Below are 15,984 nucleotides of genomic sequence, written 5' to 3' on the forward strand. Positions count from 1 at the left end.
CAGCGGATTAGACTTTGGCAGCGACTCGGAAGTTCTCAATCGTACCTAATCAATCGGCAGAAACATCGCATCATCATCTGCCGAGTCGAGCGAATGATTGGTCGGTTCGGTGACTGATATCTTTCAATCCATTGGCATCCATCCGTAAGACAACGTTCCACCAACATGTGTCAGCCATCGGATGCAGACTCGCAGCAGATCCCGCCCATTGAGATCGGCTCATTTATTGCCCTACGGCCTGATAAGAGCGAGTTCATCGGCAGTGCCAGCGGTGTATTCTTTGCGAATACCGTCTTTCGGGCCTTTGCAACTGCAACGACAACCTCTGCCGGGACTGGCTCGAAGCGTCCCCAGGGAGACGTAGATGGCCTAGGGGCTCAAGCGACGCCGGACCCCGGCTCCGCCCATGAGTATGTCATGGCAGAGGAGAAGGCCCAGGAGGAAGCCGCTGGAGACGATACTCTTGGAGTGGGCGCCGTGGGTGCTGATGATGCCAGCAAGAGCCCGGGGTTGCGATCATATGGCATCGCGGCACCTGGGCTGGGGATCCCACCTCCTCCAGCCGTTGCGAAGCGGCTCCTGGTGGAATACTTCAGAAGATGGCACCCCTTCCTCCCCTTCCTCCATGGCCCCACGTTTTTTGAAAAGGTGAACCGCTTCTACGAGCTGGAAGGAGGTTCGCCTGGGGAGCCGATGAGCCAGCGGAACAAAGTGTACCAGGCCATCATCTTCCAATGCGTCTTTAACATCGCAGACTCAAACCACAACCAGAAGCAAGAGCGGGAGCTGCCCGAAGAATCACGTATCAAGTCTGCCGTCGCCCTGACGAGCTTGCTGGGAATACTCTCCAGCGGCCATGACATCCCCTCCCTACAAGCTCTCCTGGCCGTGGAGCTGTATCTGATGACGCAGATGTCTCTGAGGGCGGCCTCGACTGTTCACGGAGCGATGACGCGCATCTTATACCACTGCGGGCTACACAGATGCCCCTTCCGATACGTTCAGCTGCCGCGCGATATATGCGACATGAGGAAGAGAATCTTTTGGTCCGCGTATGTGATTGACCGCCATCTGAGTCAGGTCCTGGGACATCCCCTGGCGCTCAATGACGAAGAGATAGACGTCTGTCTCCCCGGAGCACCAGAGGTTCACAACCCTGCCAAACCATTTTCGCCAGAGATCCAAAGCGCAACCGCAACCAAGCCATTTCAGCATAATCCTCAGGCACGCGCCTCGGTAGCGGAGGATGACGTCCAGAACTATGCACCAGTAGACCATCCGACCTTTGGGTCCGTTTCCTCTACTGGAGACCTTACCGACGGTAGCACCATCGGAACCCACGAAGACAGTCTCAACACCGACCACCTTGTATATCGGCCGCAGAACTTGGGCGAATCTATCCTTGGCTTCCTGGTGACGTATTCACGGCTGCTTGGTCAAGCTCTCGACCTCTTCCACAAGTCCATCCACAGCCGGTCCATCACTTGGGACAAGGTGCTTGAGATGACGTCGAGGATCCATGCCTGGTGGAATACGCTTCCACCATCGTTTCAGGGAGAGGGACTTACATCGATCTTTGTAGAGCCACAATCCCATCATGGACCTCCCTTTGCGATATTATACCATCAGCTCATCCTCATCATGAACAGGCCTTTCCTTTCTCTCCCGACGAACCGAACGGATTTTCAATTTAGTTTGCAGACCGCGGTGAATGCCAGTCGAGCCATCGTCAAGAAGCTGAAACTACGCCAAGGGGATTCGCCTTTGGTGGCCTGGCCAGGGATGCTGTCGGCTGCGTGGATGGCAGGGCTAACCATTTCGTACGCCGGATTGCTGAAGCTTTACCCAATGGAGAAGACCATCTTGTACGTTGCGACTGTTTTTCAAAGCCCTTGGTAACTTTGTCCGTCAGTACTGGGTTAAGCTAACCTTTTTTCACCGCAGGGATCTTAATTGTGCCATAAAGCTCCTTGGCATGATGAGTCGAAATTGGACCAGCGCCCACCACTGCCGGGTGACGTTAAAGATGCTGCTGGACAGGTTAACGTCGAAGCCGTTCATGGAAAAGATCAACCCAGCTCTATCGGCAGACCCGTCGTTCGCCGTATTGACGGACTGGAGCCAGCCTGTCTTTTCAACATACCAGAACCTTCTCGAGGGAAGCCGCAATAAGCGGCGGCGAGTTGACCAAAACAACACAAAGAACAACAATACCAACAACAACGTCAACAACATCAACAATAACTTTATGGGTGGTTCCATGAGCGGGTATCCGGCTAACCACTTTGTTGGACCTGACACGGAATTCATGGGCGGCGACAATCTCTGGGACTACCCGAGCTTCCAGCCCGTTTTGGAGTACACGGGTCCGGATTTCGGATTCGACGCAGATCAGTTCTCCCAGCAAGGGGAGTGGGAGCGATTCTTGAGCGAGAACATGAACCCGGAATCGTCAGGGCTATTGTTCAACAATGCCGGATGGGATACGTATTTTCAGAACATGGGAGACAGATTGAATGTGTAAGTGAAAACGTAATTTCTTTTGATTCTATGCTGTATAATTTGTAATGTTTGGGCGTCACGATGTGGGACTTGGGCTGGGTGCTGGATGCTGCCATCAATTTTCAACATGATTTGACTCTGACCGCATCCACAATCGTTTACGTGGAATAATCGTAACATAAAAAGTGCATTTCACAAACGAGCACATGAATATATATAGTGGTATATGAACTGGAAACGAGAAAAATAAAAACTACCATACAAATTGTCGTCTAAAGTCTTGGGACAAATCAAACACCTCGTCTGACGCCACCCCTCTTGCAAAAGCCGTGCCAGAAGCCAAAGCAGGCTCTACAGCCGTGGGAAGAGCCGTAGCAGTTGGAGTTGTTTCCATCGGTCGTGGTGGAAACGCCTCGGCACTAGCTCTCGAGCCCACCTCGGGCAGATTTCTTGACAGCGGCTCTGGCGGGACGGGATATGTCTCGAAAGACCTCGGATCGGTGTCTTCACGGGCCGCTCCGTTCGTCTCCAAGTCGTCTAATACCGTTGGGCGCCCGAGGACTTCGCCTGCCCAGCGCTTTACCTCGTCTGCTGTATTTAAAGGAAAGTTGTCCCAGTGGGCGATTGTGCCCGTCTTCTTGGCCTCTATTCGGCCAGCCGCGTCAGTCGTTGTTGCAGTGGCAGCCGTACTTAAAACGTCTGTCCTCTTGCTGGGCTCGTGCTTGAAAGCGTCTTGCAGGGCTGTGTCATCCGACACCTGAAGGAGCTGCAGGAGCACTGCCTCGGTAACTGCAAGACGATGCTCGAGCGCTTCGATGTAACCCTTGGCAGGACCACTGAGATGTGCTGTCAGATCAAAGGAGTCCTCTGATGAGATGTTGATTACTGAGCTGGCGCTGCATCTTACCGCTTGTATAGCTTGGGCCACACGCATTCCCGCTTCATATCACGGCATCGCGAACAAGTCGGTCTACAGAAGGTGGTCAACCATGATTCTCATTCTCATTACACAGATGAATTGGGAAAAAGACAAGACATGAGATGTCGATGACCCATTGAACTGTGTTTAAAGAGCATATGCTCACCTTTTTTCATCGCACTGCAGCGGAGAGTTGATTATACATCAGTATATCCGTCTCAAATCTCTCATCGCCAGTTTCCATAGTCTTTTTGCTCACCTTTTGCTTTCGAGATCTACAACCATCGCAGGCTGCGCGGCCACGGACCGGAGCCATGTGAGAGAGTCTTCCGCAAGTGGGGCCGGATATGACGAAGGGTGGGCGCGGCCTCGTAGGTGCTTCAACTCATGATCCCGCACCGGAAATGTCTGGGTCTAGGCCCTCCTGAGCCTTGTCTGCAGGGAAGCAGATGGGGGAACTGTTGCGTTTAGGTGAAGAATGGTGAGTTGGATCGAGTGCTAGGAGTGGAGGTTTAGTAGACAATTGATTGGCAACAGGGCGGAGGAAAGAGAACCCTTCTGGGGGCGGCTAAACGATATGCCGATGGCTCACAGTTTCGGTTTCGGAACATTGAAGTTGCATCACCGTGACACTTTTGAGCAGTCAGTGTTAAACGGAAGGAGCACCCAGCGACTGAAATCACATGAGCGCGTAGATTATGAAGAAGGAAATTAAGATTTGGAACAGAAAGTCTCTTCTCCTCTATCATCCTCGGAGACGGAATTCCGTTTTCTCGCCATGTTTGAATTTTGCGTTACCGGTAGGCTGCCCGTAACGGGTTTTCGAAGCTCGGAACAAGATCCGAACTTTACTACATGCTGCATGTACCTTGGTAAAGTGCATGCGTCTTCCTCTTCCGTACTGCAGATTTCACACATAATACTGACATCGTGCTGGACTAACAGGTCCCCTCTTCAATCGCTATCTTCGCCTGCGTCGCCTCCATGACATGTGCACAAGAGCGAATGACGCACTTATTTCGATACGCTATTCTGGGCCGCTAGCAGTTCCCGTACGCATTACCCCAGAGCTCGGCATCGTTGGTGGAGTGGTTCAGCGGAGCGCTGCATGTGCTACTATGTTGTATTATTCATGCAGCAGCCCCTCTAAGCAGTAAAATGCCCGAGGCATCTCAATGCCTTGATCACAATCCTCTCCTGATGTTAACTTTGATCAAACTTTTTCAACATCTCACGGCATAGCTAGCCTATATATAGGTATATTGCAGGCCATCATTTGCTCCTTAGACCTTTTCTCATTTTCAACATCATCTCAACATCGTCATATCTTCGTCTACTACTACAATGGCTGCTACTTCCACTCTCTTCCCCTCCACCTTTACTCCCTTTACCGTGCAGACACAATCCTCCCCCGATGTCTCCATCTCCGGTATTCGATCGTCTGACTCATCTTCTTCCCTCCCTCCTCTTCTTCTGCTGCACGGATACCCAGAGACGCACCACATGTGGCACACCGTCGCACCTCAGCTCACGCCTCACTTCTCCCTTGTTATAATGGACATTCGTGGCTATGGCGCCTCTTCCAAGCCCGCCAACAACACTGCTCTCTACGCCAAGAGCCACATGGCTAATGATTGCATCGCCGTCATGGACGCCCTTGGCTATGCCAACCAGCCCTTTTACGTCTGTGGCCATGATCGCGGTGCCCGTATCACTCATAAGCTCCTCGTCGATCATCCAACACGCATCCGCAAGGCCATCCTCCTCGACATATGCCCTACCTTGGCAATGTACAACTGCACACACCCCATGTTCCCAAAGGCCTACTTTCACTGGTACTTCCTGATCCAGCAGTCTCCTCTCCCCGAAACCCTCATCAACGGGGCTCCTCGCCAGGTCGTTGAGGGGTTCATGTCTGGCATGGGGTCCCAGAGTCTTTCCATGTTCCACGAGGATGCCCTGGCGGAGTACATCAAGTGTATGGAAGATGAGGACTACGTTCACGCCACTTGCCAGGACTACCGCGCCGCCGCTACACATGACCTTGACGAGCAGAAAGATGATCTCGCCAAGGGGAAGCTGATCCAGTCACCAATTCGGGTGTTGCTGGGCAAGAATGGCATTGTCAATCGTCTCTTTGACGGAAAGGAGGAGTGGACGAAAGTTACAGCCGAAGGAGTGCCCGTCGAAGTGGAAGCCGTTGATTCTGGCCATTTTATCCCAGAACAGATCCCAGATGTGGTTGTTTCCAACATTCTCGACTTCTTTCAGTAAACACTATGTTAAAGGAGATATACTGTCGTACATTAGTCACGTTGCCAGAGTAAAAGCTAAATAATATCAAGATACCATGTTTTTGTTCTAATACATCTATCTCATTAGGTATATGGATTCCCGCAAAGAAGCCGTTTTCAACGGCCCTTCCCTTCTCCGTCTCCAGGAAATAAAACTCTTCTTGGCCCTTGTTCTAGTAATGAGAAAATGAAATTGGCAAGGTGCACAAACGTGCATTCCCTAAATGCTTTCCGCAGTGCGCCCGCTCCAAATGATGACAGTTAAAAGCAATAGCAGTCAAAAGGTGAGAAATCAAAAGAGTGTAAGAAAATAACAACAGCAAAAACAGAAGAGGGCCAATCCGAGGGAGACGGAAGAATTCGTAAAAGAAAAAAGTGTGAAATGAAGAAGAAGAACCAAGAAGCTAGATGATGCCCTTTAGCCCATTTTCGCCTGTTCTTCCCAAAAGGCCCTGTATCCATCGTGTCCAACCTGAAAATGAAAAAAACGCCATCATACTTGACCTGTGTTTTTCTTTTGTTTCCTTGTCAGCATTCAAATCGTTTGCCTCCAGTCATTGCCAAATATGCTTGCCATTCTAACGTCCCTTTCCCCTGCCTCCTCCCAATCCCATCCAAATCTTCGGGCTTCTCTTTGGGTGAAAGGCCATGACGTCACCTCGCCGTTGATTAATATACATATACATTATAGCCAAAAGAGGCGACGAAAGCATTACAAAAAAATAGTGTAAAATAAGGGGGAATCTTTCAGAAAGCCACTTGTGATTCTTTGGTTTTCGTTCTTTTTTTTTTCTTTAGTTCTCGATGACGGTAGTCGTAGACAGGCGCTTGGTGGCCTCGGATCCCGAGGTGCTAATAGCGCTCAGAGTCAGGGACTGAACCGAGTAGCGGAGAGGCTTAGTGCCATCAGTCTGGTCCGGGGGTGTGTGAGGTTCATCCGTAGAAACGCGGCGGTCCAAGTCAAATTCGCTAGTGTCATCGTCCTCAGTCTCTGAGGGAGGAGCTGTGTCGAAGCTGGTGTCGGCAACAGAGGCATCTTCCTTGTCTGTGGATGCATCAACATCAGTTGACGTCTCAACGTCGGTTGGGATATCAGCATCGTTTGGGATATCAGCATCGGTCTGGACATCAGCCTCAGTCGGCACATCAGCTTTGGGTGGGATCTCCACATCGGCGGGAACGTGAACATCGGCGGGGACATCAACGTTGGTTGGCACATCAACGGGAGCGTTGATAGTCCGCTCCTGGCTTGGCTGACGGCTATGGGACGCCTCCACGTGTGTCTCCCCATGGGAAACGGGAACAACACCACCTCCTAGGCGAGCCCAGAACATTTGCTCCCTCAGACGCACGCTCTCTTCCCATGCCGCCTTTTCGTTCTCTTCATCGTCAGCCCTCCAGTATCCGTCCTTGACCATACGAAGGAATCCCAGGAACTGGCAGGTAGATCGAACGCGGACGGTGCAGTAACCGCAAAGAGGATATCGCTGGGCAGAATCAGCTTCGCTTGTCCGGAAGCGGTAGTTGCGCAGATACTCTGCGTCTTTGCGGCTCTCGCCACACAAAGAGCAAGGATAAAACTGCGGCTTAGGGACGGGAAGGAAGCTAGGAGTCGTCGGCGGCGCTGGGATTGGCTCAACAACCAGCGAGCCATCGGCCATGGCAGTCAAGACAGTGCGGCGAGCCAGCCACGACAATCCTGGAGCGGCATCAAGACGCAGTGTGGGCTCAACATCTTCGGTCAGGGCGCGCTTGAAAAAGCGAGTCTCCTTGAGTTGAGGAATCGTCGAAGGGGTCGATGTAGCACTCGTGATGGATGCGTTTGCGTTTGCGTTTGGAGATTGCGGTGTGCTGCTGCTGCTGCTCGGGGCGAGGTTTGAAAAGGCGCTCAACGACGAGGTAGAGGCATTAGAGAGGTGAGCACTAGATGTTGAGCCGCCGAGTCCGATGAATCCGCCAATAGAGCCGGCGGATCCACGGTTTCCAGGACGCTGGTGGGAAAGACGAGCGAGGGCGACAAAATCCTCATATCCAGCAATATCGGTGCGCAAGACAGGTTGGATAAGATGGGTAAGGCTGGTCGGAGGGGCCGGAGTATGGTGGGTTTCGGCGTGGTGTCCCGGGGCAGATGGCACTGGCTTCTCCTGGAGAAATTTGTCTTCTTCCTTGGCTTCGACACCGGGAGTTGATGGGGTTGTGTTGTTGTTGCTCTGGTCGTCGCGCTCCATCACCATGGTCTCGAGGACGTGCTTCAGCTCGGAAAGCTGCTCCTGCTGAGACTTGAGAAGGCTCTCGGAATCTGCAAGCTGAGCCTTGAGCTGGTCGTTCTTCTTTTGCAAGACGTCATGCTGGAACTGGGCATCTTCCTTGGCAGCAATGACCATCTTGTTTGCCTCTTCAAAGAGAGCCGTTGTGAGATTCTCCAGCTCCTGCTCAATCTTGCGCTTCTCCCTCTCTGTTTCTATCCGGCCTGTTGTCTCCTCGGACAGCTTCTTTTCTATTGCCTTCTTCTCCGTTAACCAGGCTTTTCGCTCGCTTTCCAACGTTGTCCTGCGGATCCAGACATCACCGGCCATCATCTCGCGCTGAGAGGCAATCTGAGCCTCCAGCTCGCGGATGCGTCCGTGGGAATTCTCGAGCTCGTGACGAGTCGCTGATAGTGTATCATCAAGCGCAGTTTGGTGGTTGATGGCGTTGATGAGTTTTGTGCTGAGCGTAGCAACTTCGTCACTAAGTCCGGGATGCTGAGAGTTGGTAGAAGCGCCATCGCTATCGCTTTTGTTTAGGTCCGGGTGTGCGGTTGAAGGCCTGAGTCCGTTGCTAGACGAGGAGGCAGTTCGCGTTCGCGGATCGGGTAGTGTGCTCATCTCGTGGGAGGGGAAGTATGAGGCAGCTCTTGACGCGAATGAAATGATGGGCAGATTCGAAACTGACGGCGATTTGGGGGGCGGTCGAGGCCTGTATGTTGAAGATGAATCGTCACTAGTTCCTGGCACAGTTGATATTGACCGGAGGTGGCTGAGTGATCTGGCTGACGATGAGGGAAAGTGCTGAGACCAGCCGGCAACGTGGATAAAGCTGGTGATTAAGTTGTTAGTAGGATGTTCCATTGCTTCGTTGCATCTCGCGAAGCTGAGACATTCGTAAAAAAAAAAAAATCCACGGGGTAAGAAAGAAAAATGATGAAGATGCGACAAGAGGTTGGAATGCGGAAGAGTGAAACAGAAGATCAAAAATCAAAAGTAGGAAAATCGAAAATGGTAAAAAATCAAAAAGGGCAATATTAGACTCGGAATAAACCGATGCAGGCAAGAATCATAGGGCAGGGGCGGCGGAAGAGGGAAAGAGGGACGATGCATGCAGGTATGACGTACGAATCCATAGTTGATGCTTCCTCGAAGCCGAAGGCTAGATGAGCCGAGCGTTTCCTTCCTTCTGGGCTATCTCCCTCACTCGGTATTTTCGGCGGGCGATGCCGTCACTGATATCGCCGTCCGCGTCTTCCGTATTCGTGTTCGCTGTGTCGCTGTCGGCGGAAGAAGAAGCAGATGGAGGGTAAAAAGTCGATTTGGAATGTCCTCCTGTGGGATGGAGGAGGGAAAGTCGAGAGGAAAATGGAGAAAACGAAGTTGAAGAACCGGTAGAGGAGCTAACAAGCTAGAGTCCAGCACTGGCTTGTCGCTGGCCGCAATCGGAATAATAAAAGGTTGTAGGTTGCAAAAAGTATAATATAGTGTACGGTACAGTCGGGTATAGTGCGTAAGGATGTACTATGCAGGTATCGAAAAGAAAAAGAATCCAAAAGGAAAGGCAGAGAAGACGAAAAAGCTGAGAAATGGCGCCAAGCGTTAAGTGGCGTCGCACGCGCGCAGACGGTTGTGCGGAGGCCGGTAGGAATGGGGAAAGAAAGTGAGCGAGAGGCTGATCTGATAGAGAGACCTAACAGAGAGTGACGGGAGAGCGACTGAGTCTGCGACTGCGACTGAGACTGAGACTGGCAAGAACCAGAAACAAAAAAAATCAAGGAACAGAGAGAGCTAAGTCGGCGTCGACGGAAGCCGGATTACGGAGTCGAGTAATAAAGGAGGTCGGTCGGAAAAAGGAAAAAGGAAGCGCGGCACGGTAGAGACAAGATTTGGCAGCGCACAAGCCAAGGATGTGCAATAAAAAACGGGCGTGGGAAGGGTGCCGAAAAAGGGTCTAGGGCGCGTACTGTATACGAGTACGGCGCCGTCTCGTTGCTGCGGCTGGGCTTGCTCTCTCTCGGGTTGGTGATGCTCGTGTCGGGCTTCTTCTTTTCTCGCAAGGAGGTTTGATATTGGCACTCGACAAGCAGAGCAAAGAGAAGAAACGGAACTGCAAGCAGGCGTATCGTGAGGGGTGCTTGCGGGTTCAAGAGGGAGCGGGCGAATAGCCTCCCTCTGCGAGTCGTTTTGCCTTGTTCCCCCAATGGCGCCTTTTCCTTTGCGCGGGAGGCGAAAAAAGGGCCGCCAGGACTCGTTCCCTTGGTCGAGCCGCACTGGACTCCCCAGTTTGCCAGTACTTAGCAGGTACTAGTCGAGTGCTAGCTCCTGTGATGGTGCCAGTCTCCAGGTGGGCAGGATACCAGAGAGCGGCAGCGCCACGCTCAAGCCTCGTTTCCGTCCAATGGAGTGGGCTTTTGACAAGGCCCGGTGGCGGAGTGTCACTCGGCAGAATTCGAGCCCCCGGTTCGATGTCGCTGCTGGTCTTGGTGATGCCGTGCCCGAGAGTGAGGAGAAGGACGACGGGAGGAGCAGGAGAGCGGCAGCTGGGATGTGGATGATGTGAGATGGAGATGGAGATGGAGAGAGGCTTGATAATATAACAACGTTCTAGTAGTAGCCGCCAAGTATTAGTATGAGTACGGCTAGAGGATCATTTGCCATGGTGACTACAGTACGACACGATGAATGCAATGATAGGTTGACGTGCACATACATACGTCAATCGAAAGCGGCCCAGCCAATCTGGAGTTTGCCAGGTTTAGGCTTCTCCTCTCCTTGGTCGACTTGGTCTACTGGTCCGGTTGGCTCTTTTATCGCCAAGGGCAGTTCTGGCCTAGCTGGTGGGGAATCTGATGCAGCAACGCAGCTCCACGAGGCACATGGATTGCTTGGTACATCCAAGATAGCCGGGGCAAGGTGGAAGAAGAGGCGAGTCAAGGGATCGCGCGTTTGGCAGCAGGGCCCCCAGCTTTTTGTTACTCGTTGTTTGGACTTGACAGCCGTGTTCCTTGGGGAATACATCCAGTATCGCTGTTCCGTGGCTGCCAGTGCTATATAAGTAGCTTTGAAGGAGGAGTGACAAGAAGAAGGCAATGCAGTGACGGTGACAGTGACAAGGCCAGGCCAAGGGACAGGATGAAGCTGTCGAGAATCAAAAAGTACTGGCTGTAAGTAGAAGCCGGGGAGGGGAATACGGTGCAGTATTGATGTGATGTGCTTTCGCTTAGAACTGCAGATGCGAAAGTGCAACAAGGTACCTGCAAAGTAAAGGTGCTCGGTACAATAGGTACAATACAAAAGCACCTGTTGCTTGCGACGCTCCCCGATAACCCTAACCCGCATTAGGCAGTACTTTTCTAAAAAGACCGGATGCTTTGCTGGATTCGGTAGTCGAGGCGAGAGTGTGCATACAGTATCTTATCTCTGGTCTGTTCTCGTGCATCTCTTTTTTTCCTTCTTCTTAGGTACTTATTCTCTTTAGTAATTATAGGATATATGGTAGGTAGGTACTCACAAATTGGATACCTGGTACTGTAACTCTTGCTGTCGAGACATTCAGTCACAAGCTGAACAAGCTGAACACATATGACGAATGGCTGACGCTAGGGCCCGCTCCCGTATTCACGCACTAGTGCCTCGTACCGGGTACTTTAGCGGCAAGGGACGCTGCAGCTAGCGCTCCGTATCGGCACATGTACTTTGTACCCAGCCGCTTGCGCAAGTTCTTGGCACCGGTCTCGATCATTTTCCTCTACTTTTTTCTTTTTCCTTTTTTCCTTTTTTTTTTAATATCACCTGCACACTCTTATCCTTCCCCCCTTGCAGAAACACCTTAACGGGCGGCTAAAGAGGTCAAAGCTCAAGCTTGCAAATGCCGTGCGGTAATATCGTCTGGTACCTGTATCAGCTCAGTTAGGAACTGGAACGGGGGCAATTGGATGCCTCCAGAGTTGCATGTACGAGTTATGTACTTGCTGGAACCTGCAGCCATTAAAAGGAGCATGCAGCTGCTGGATACATCACATGTACATACATGTACATATCGTACATGCGTCCGGCTCCATAACGGCATGTCGAGCTGCTGCTCCTTACAGCGCGTACAGCGCACCCAAGCCCTGGAAAAGCGCGTCAGGTGTTCCCAGCTACAGGGGGGCCCAGGCCGACCCGCCTTCTAGTAGTCCGCCCCCGGCATCTTTTCTGTGGTCTCTGTCTCTGCCCCAGAAGCATCCATCCATCAATTATCAGATACTACTGTACTGGTGTCAGCCGCGTTGAAGCTTCAACTACTACCAATTACCGGGCACAGTACAAGTATCCGATGGATGTATTATTGATGTCTTGTATACTAGACCTGCTGCCTACTGCCTACTAGTAATTGCTAGTTCTTACTGACTTGACGTTCTTGTATGTATCACCAACTCCTTGCTTCGAACAACACATCAGACACGCATCAAATCACCCCAACAGAAAGAAGAAAAAGAGCCAATTGATCCAGAATTCTCCATCGCTCGGTCACTCAATCAGTATCACTCAATCAGCATCGCAGCATCAGTCAACAGACGGCCCCCTCTCCCCGCGTTACTACCCAACTGCCACAGATACAGCTATTGTCCCCGAACCAACGCATCTCCCATCAATAAAGGTCCTTTTCACATTGTCCACTAACAGCAGGTGTCATTGCTCATACAAGTACTCCGTACCTACATGCAATAGATACTCGTAAAGCTTCAGCTGCGGCTGTGCGACTATTTGCTCGCTACCAACAAGTGCTTGGACGGAGCTTTATTAGATCCATCAAATCTGTCCCTTTCCCAGCGCCATTGATGAAGCCACTACCTGAAACCGACGAGGAGCATCAGGCACGTTGCGCGGCCCCGTCTTGTATCACGTCAGTAGCAGGTACGAAGCCCTCGTAACTCCAAATCATGCCATCATTTGGCTGCATAAGACAGGAAACGGCTTACCCTCACTTGCACGATCCCGAGCTAGCCGCACTGGGCTGCCCCAGCAGCATCAAATATCAAAATGACCAATATCACAACTACAGTACAGTAGTTAATCGTCTTGAAGCGTATATGAACGAGTATAGTACGAGTATTCGATGTCTAGCTTTACATACTGTGTATATACGCTCATTCCTACCGGCTTCACGTCTCAAAGGCGAAGCGAGTGTCTTCAAGAATTTGAACATGTTTCGTTCCAAACAGATACTGGATTATTCAATCTATGCTATTGCAAGTAGCTACGTAGTACCCATCAACCACTGAACGTTGAGGAAATTCGCAAAAGAGTGGAAGTACCCCGGATCCTGCAGTCTGCCAAATGTGTACCGGTCCTCTTGAGTAAAAGGGCAGTCCGCCAAGATGCAGTAAAAAAAAAAGCCCCTCGTCGCGTGGGAAGGTTCCAATTGACGTTTTGTACCTTGCTGTTTTGTGCTTCGTATCCATCAAGTTATCGCGGCAGAACTCATCTGCGCGTTGGCCAAGGGACGCAACACTCCCTTGGATCGACATTGCCAGCGTCGCCAGCAATCTCGTTTTCTCTTCCAACATCATGACGCCACGCAAAACAAGGTCTGGTTGATCAATGGACTCAAACCACAATGGCCGAGGTGCCAAGTATAGTTGCAAGGTCCAACTGAAAGCTTCAAGAGGTGCCGTGATAGCCGTCAAGTTCGGTGGAAGAACCATGGATAGGGCCGTCGCAATAGTCTCAAAGATGCTCATTATTTATGCGGTGAGCCTCCTCAAAATCATGACAGCGGTCTTTCCAAACCTCATAATAGGCCGCTAGGTCGAGCGTTATCTGAGGCTTCGGTACTTTCGATACTTCGGCTCTAAGATGTTCAAATTGCTCTGGAGCGATACATCGAAACAGGCCCCGCGGAGTTGGACCCTTTCCAAAGAAAGCTTCATGGTAAATCTGTTGGGTCTGTTGGGCGGCCTCTCCCTGGACGACGCCACATCTGCTGACGTCCACCAGTCCAATCTTCGGGATGGTCTCAGGCGTCAGTTCTTTGTCAAGAATCGGAATGTGTCGAAAATCCACGTCACAAAAGCCGGTGGCATGAATAAAGGCCACGAGCTGCTGTAGTGCAGGTTTAAGGCGTGCACCGAGCGATTCATACAGTTGCTCATGTACCAAGGGGTCGGCGGTCAGTGACAGTCGTTCCTCGGCAATGAGAAAGTATTCTCTTCCCTCACTGTTCAGGATATGGTCACTGACCAGCATATAAAAAGTAATTCGGGGCAGAACAAGCAAGTCAAATTTGTCGGGTTTGTGCTCTTTGAGTATTTCGGCAGCTCGCATGGCACTGTTCCAGTGATTTGCCAGGTCAAGCTTAGAGCCATTCGATATCTTGAAGACCAAACCGGGGGCACAGGGCAGCGCAAAAACGCCCCTATGGAGAATTTCAACCCCGTCAACTGGATTCCCATCAAGTAGCTGCGTTTGAGAGCTGAAAATTACATCACAAAGAGTGTTTACGGTGCCCTGGGTGAGATCCACGCCGCCCCTCGCATCGCCAATAGGTATAGCTTCGTGCCTCATCTTAGCGGAGCAGTTTCTTTGCCAGGTAAGAGATTCTATAAAGACTGAAGTTACCACTCAGTTTTGTCAGCAAAAAAGCACATTAATATTGGTTCTGAAGCCTTACAGTCGATTCTGAGTGCTGGACCGAAGTGCGTGAAAAGCTCCGATGGAGGTCTTGATCTGCCTCATTTTGGGGGTAGAATCTGGCCTTTATACATCATACTACAGCGTCACCATATAGGGCACAGCTTCAAAGGAATTAAGAGAGAGAAGCGCGGAGAAGTCACATGGACGACATAGTTGACGGCTGTTCTTTGTCAAGCCTTTGGATAGTATCACCAGCTCCTTGCTTGCTTTGAGCAACAGATCAGGTGTGCATCCCACCTTCCATAAGACAAAGAGCGATAGAAGGGAGAAGGACAAAAAAAATAAGAAACAAGAATAGAACAAAGAACATGGCAAAGAAGAAGAAGGGCCAATAGGTCCTGTATCCTCCATCACTCCGCTACTGAATCAATCCATACCACTCAATCAGCATCACAGCATCAGTCAACAAAGGGTCACTTTCCCGCGTCACCTAGCCAATTGTCACAGGCAACGGCTATTGTCTCCAAACCAACACATCTCCATCTTCATTAAAGCTTAGCTGCAGTTGTGCCTCGATTTGTTAGCGCTTAGCAAGTGCTTCTTCCACAGCAGCCATCGACGAACCGACTACCCAAAGCCGGCGAGGATCACCAGGAACATTACGCGCCTACGAGAACCCTGGTAGCTCTAATGCACAGGCACACAGCACAAGGCATGAAACATGTCGTCATCTGGCCGCATAAGATATGGGAACGGCTTACGGAGTACTCTCCATACTTGCAACGATCCTGAGCTAGCCGCATTCACGGAGAGCACTAGCACGAGTAAGCTGTTCTTCCAAGGGTAGAAAAGAGTGACCAGAAACGATACTCCCCGTATCAGTAGGGGCTTCGTACTTCGTATGGCACCTCGTAATTGACCCATCACACTCTACATACGAGATACCTGCTCGTAATGATCCAAGCGCCGAGAGAACACGGAGCAATACTGCGCTAGACAACGGCAAACAGAAAGATGACACAAAGAGAGACAGAATCGAATGAAACAAAACCAGTCAACAATTGGCCCATCAACTAGCTCCAACTCTCTCACCCAAATCAGGCACGCACTTCAGATTCCATACACACGACTCGCTTTCCCCGCAGATTGGAAATACCACTACTGTTTACCTGGTAGGTACATCTGTCTTTCGATACCAGCACTATGTTGCCATAATTTCCCATTTCATACAAGGCGCTGTGCTAGCCTTAACCACCCCAATTTCGTCATCATTTTCATCCTCGCCGAGGGTGCCGCCTCGTTACCTAAGCGTTTATTACTGATCATGATGACGAACATCACCATTAACACCCAGTATGACTTTGCTTGCTCACTAAACGAAAAAGTAAGGAGGCAAGTTGAAAGA

At 51.0% G+C, this 15,984-nt stretch overlaps 6 protein-coding genes across 6 annotated transcripts; 3 read left to right on the top strand and 3 right to left on the bottom strand.

Moving 5' to 3' along the window:
* The first annotated feature begins 2 nt into the window (after positions 1-2).
* Positions 3-2,779, top strand: V8C40DRAFT_240103 (fungal specific transcription factor domain-containing protein). The gene is made up of 2 exons (XM_083214727.1): positions 3-1,865; positions 1,945-2,779. The coding sequence occupies exons 1-2, from the start codon at positions 166-168 to the stop codon at positions 2,522-2,524; spliced, it is 2,280 nt and encodes a 759-aa protein (XP_083075878.1). The 5' UTR covers positions 3-165; the 3' UTR covers positions 2,525-2,779.
* V8C40DRAFT_240105 (Zn(II)2Cys6 transcription factor domain-containing protein) lies at positions 2,710-3,925 on the bottom strand. Its single transcript, XM_083214728.1, has 4 exons — positions 3,681-3,925; positions 3,588-3,601; positions 3,410-3,472; positions 2,710-3,338 (listed from the first exon to the last, which is right to left on the bottom strand). Exons 1-4 carry the CDS (start codon positions 3,735-3,737, stop codon positions 2,756-2,758), a joined length of 717 nt encoding a protein of 238 aa, XP_083075879.1. The 5' UTR covers positions 3,738-3,925; the 3' UTR covers positions 2,710-2,755.
* Positions 3,926-4,614: 689 nt separating this feature from the next.
* V8C40DRAFT_240109 (alpha/beta fold hydrolase) lies at positions 4,615-5,786 on the top strand. The gene has a single exon (XM_083214729.1). The coding sequence runs from the start codon at positions 4,766-4,768 to the stop codon at positions 5,693-5,695; it is 930 nt and encodes a 309-aa protein (XP_083075880.1). The 5' UTR covers positions 4,615-4,765; the 3' UTR covers positions 5,696-5,786.
* On the bottom strand, positions 5,762-9,075 carry V8C40DRAFT_240110 (uncharacterized protein). Its single transcript, XM_083214730.1, has one exon. The coding sequence runs from the start codon at positions 8,823-8,825 to the stop codon at positions 6,510-6,512; it is 2,316 nt and encodes a 771-aa protein (XP_083075881.1). The 5' UTR covers positions 8,826-9,075; the 3' UTR covers positions 5,762-6,509.
* A 1,089-nt stretch (positions 9,076-10,164) lies between these two features.
* V8C40DRAFT_273943 (uncharacterized protein) lies at positions 10,165-11,306 on the top strand (the record flags this gene model as incomplete). Its single annotated transcript, XM_083220552.1, has 5 exons — positions 10,165-10,265; positions 10,302-10,520; positions 10,659-10,985; positions 11,021-11,128; positions 11,189-11,306. 5 exons carry the CDS (start codon positions 10,165-10,167, stop codon positions 11,304-11,306), a joined length of 873 nt encoding a protein of 290 aa, XP_083075882.1.
* Positions 11,307-13,357: 2,051 nt separating this feature from the next.
* V8C40DRAFT_240113 (uncharacterized protein) lies at positions 13,358-14,938 on the bottom strand. Its single transcript, XM_083214731.1, has 4 exons — positions 14,611-14,938; positions 13,944-14,535; positions 13,755-13,877; positions 13,358-13,697 (listed from the first exon to the last, which is right to left on the bottom strand). Exons 2-4 carry the CDS (start codon positions 14,508-14,510, stop codon positions 13,674-13,676), a joined length of 714 nt encoding a protein of 237 aa, XP_083075883.1. The 5' UTR covers positions 14,511-14,535; positions 14,611-14,938; the 3' UTR covers positions 13,358-13,673.
* Positions 14,939-15,984: the final 1,046 nt, after the last annotated feature.

Source organism: Trichoderma camerunense (genome assembly GCF_050948025.1).
Source record: "Trichoderma camerunense strain CBS 138272 chromosome Unknown V8C40scaffold_5, whole genome shotgun sequence".
NCBI lineage: Eukaryota > Fungi > Ascomycota > Sordariomycetes > Hypocreales > Hypocreaceae > Trichoderma > Trichoderma camerunense.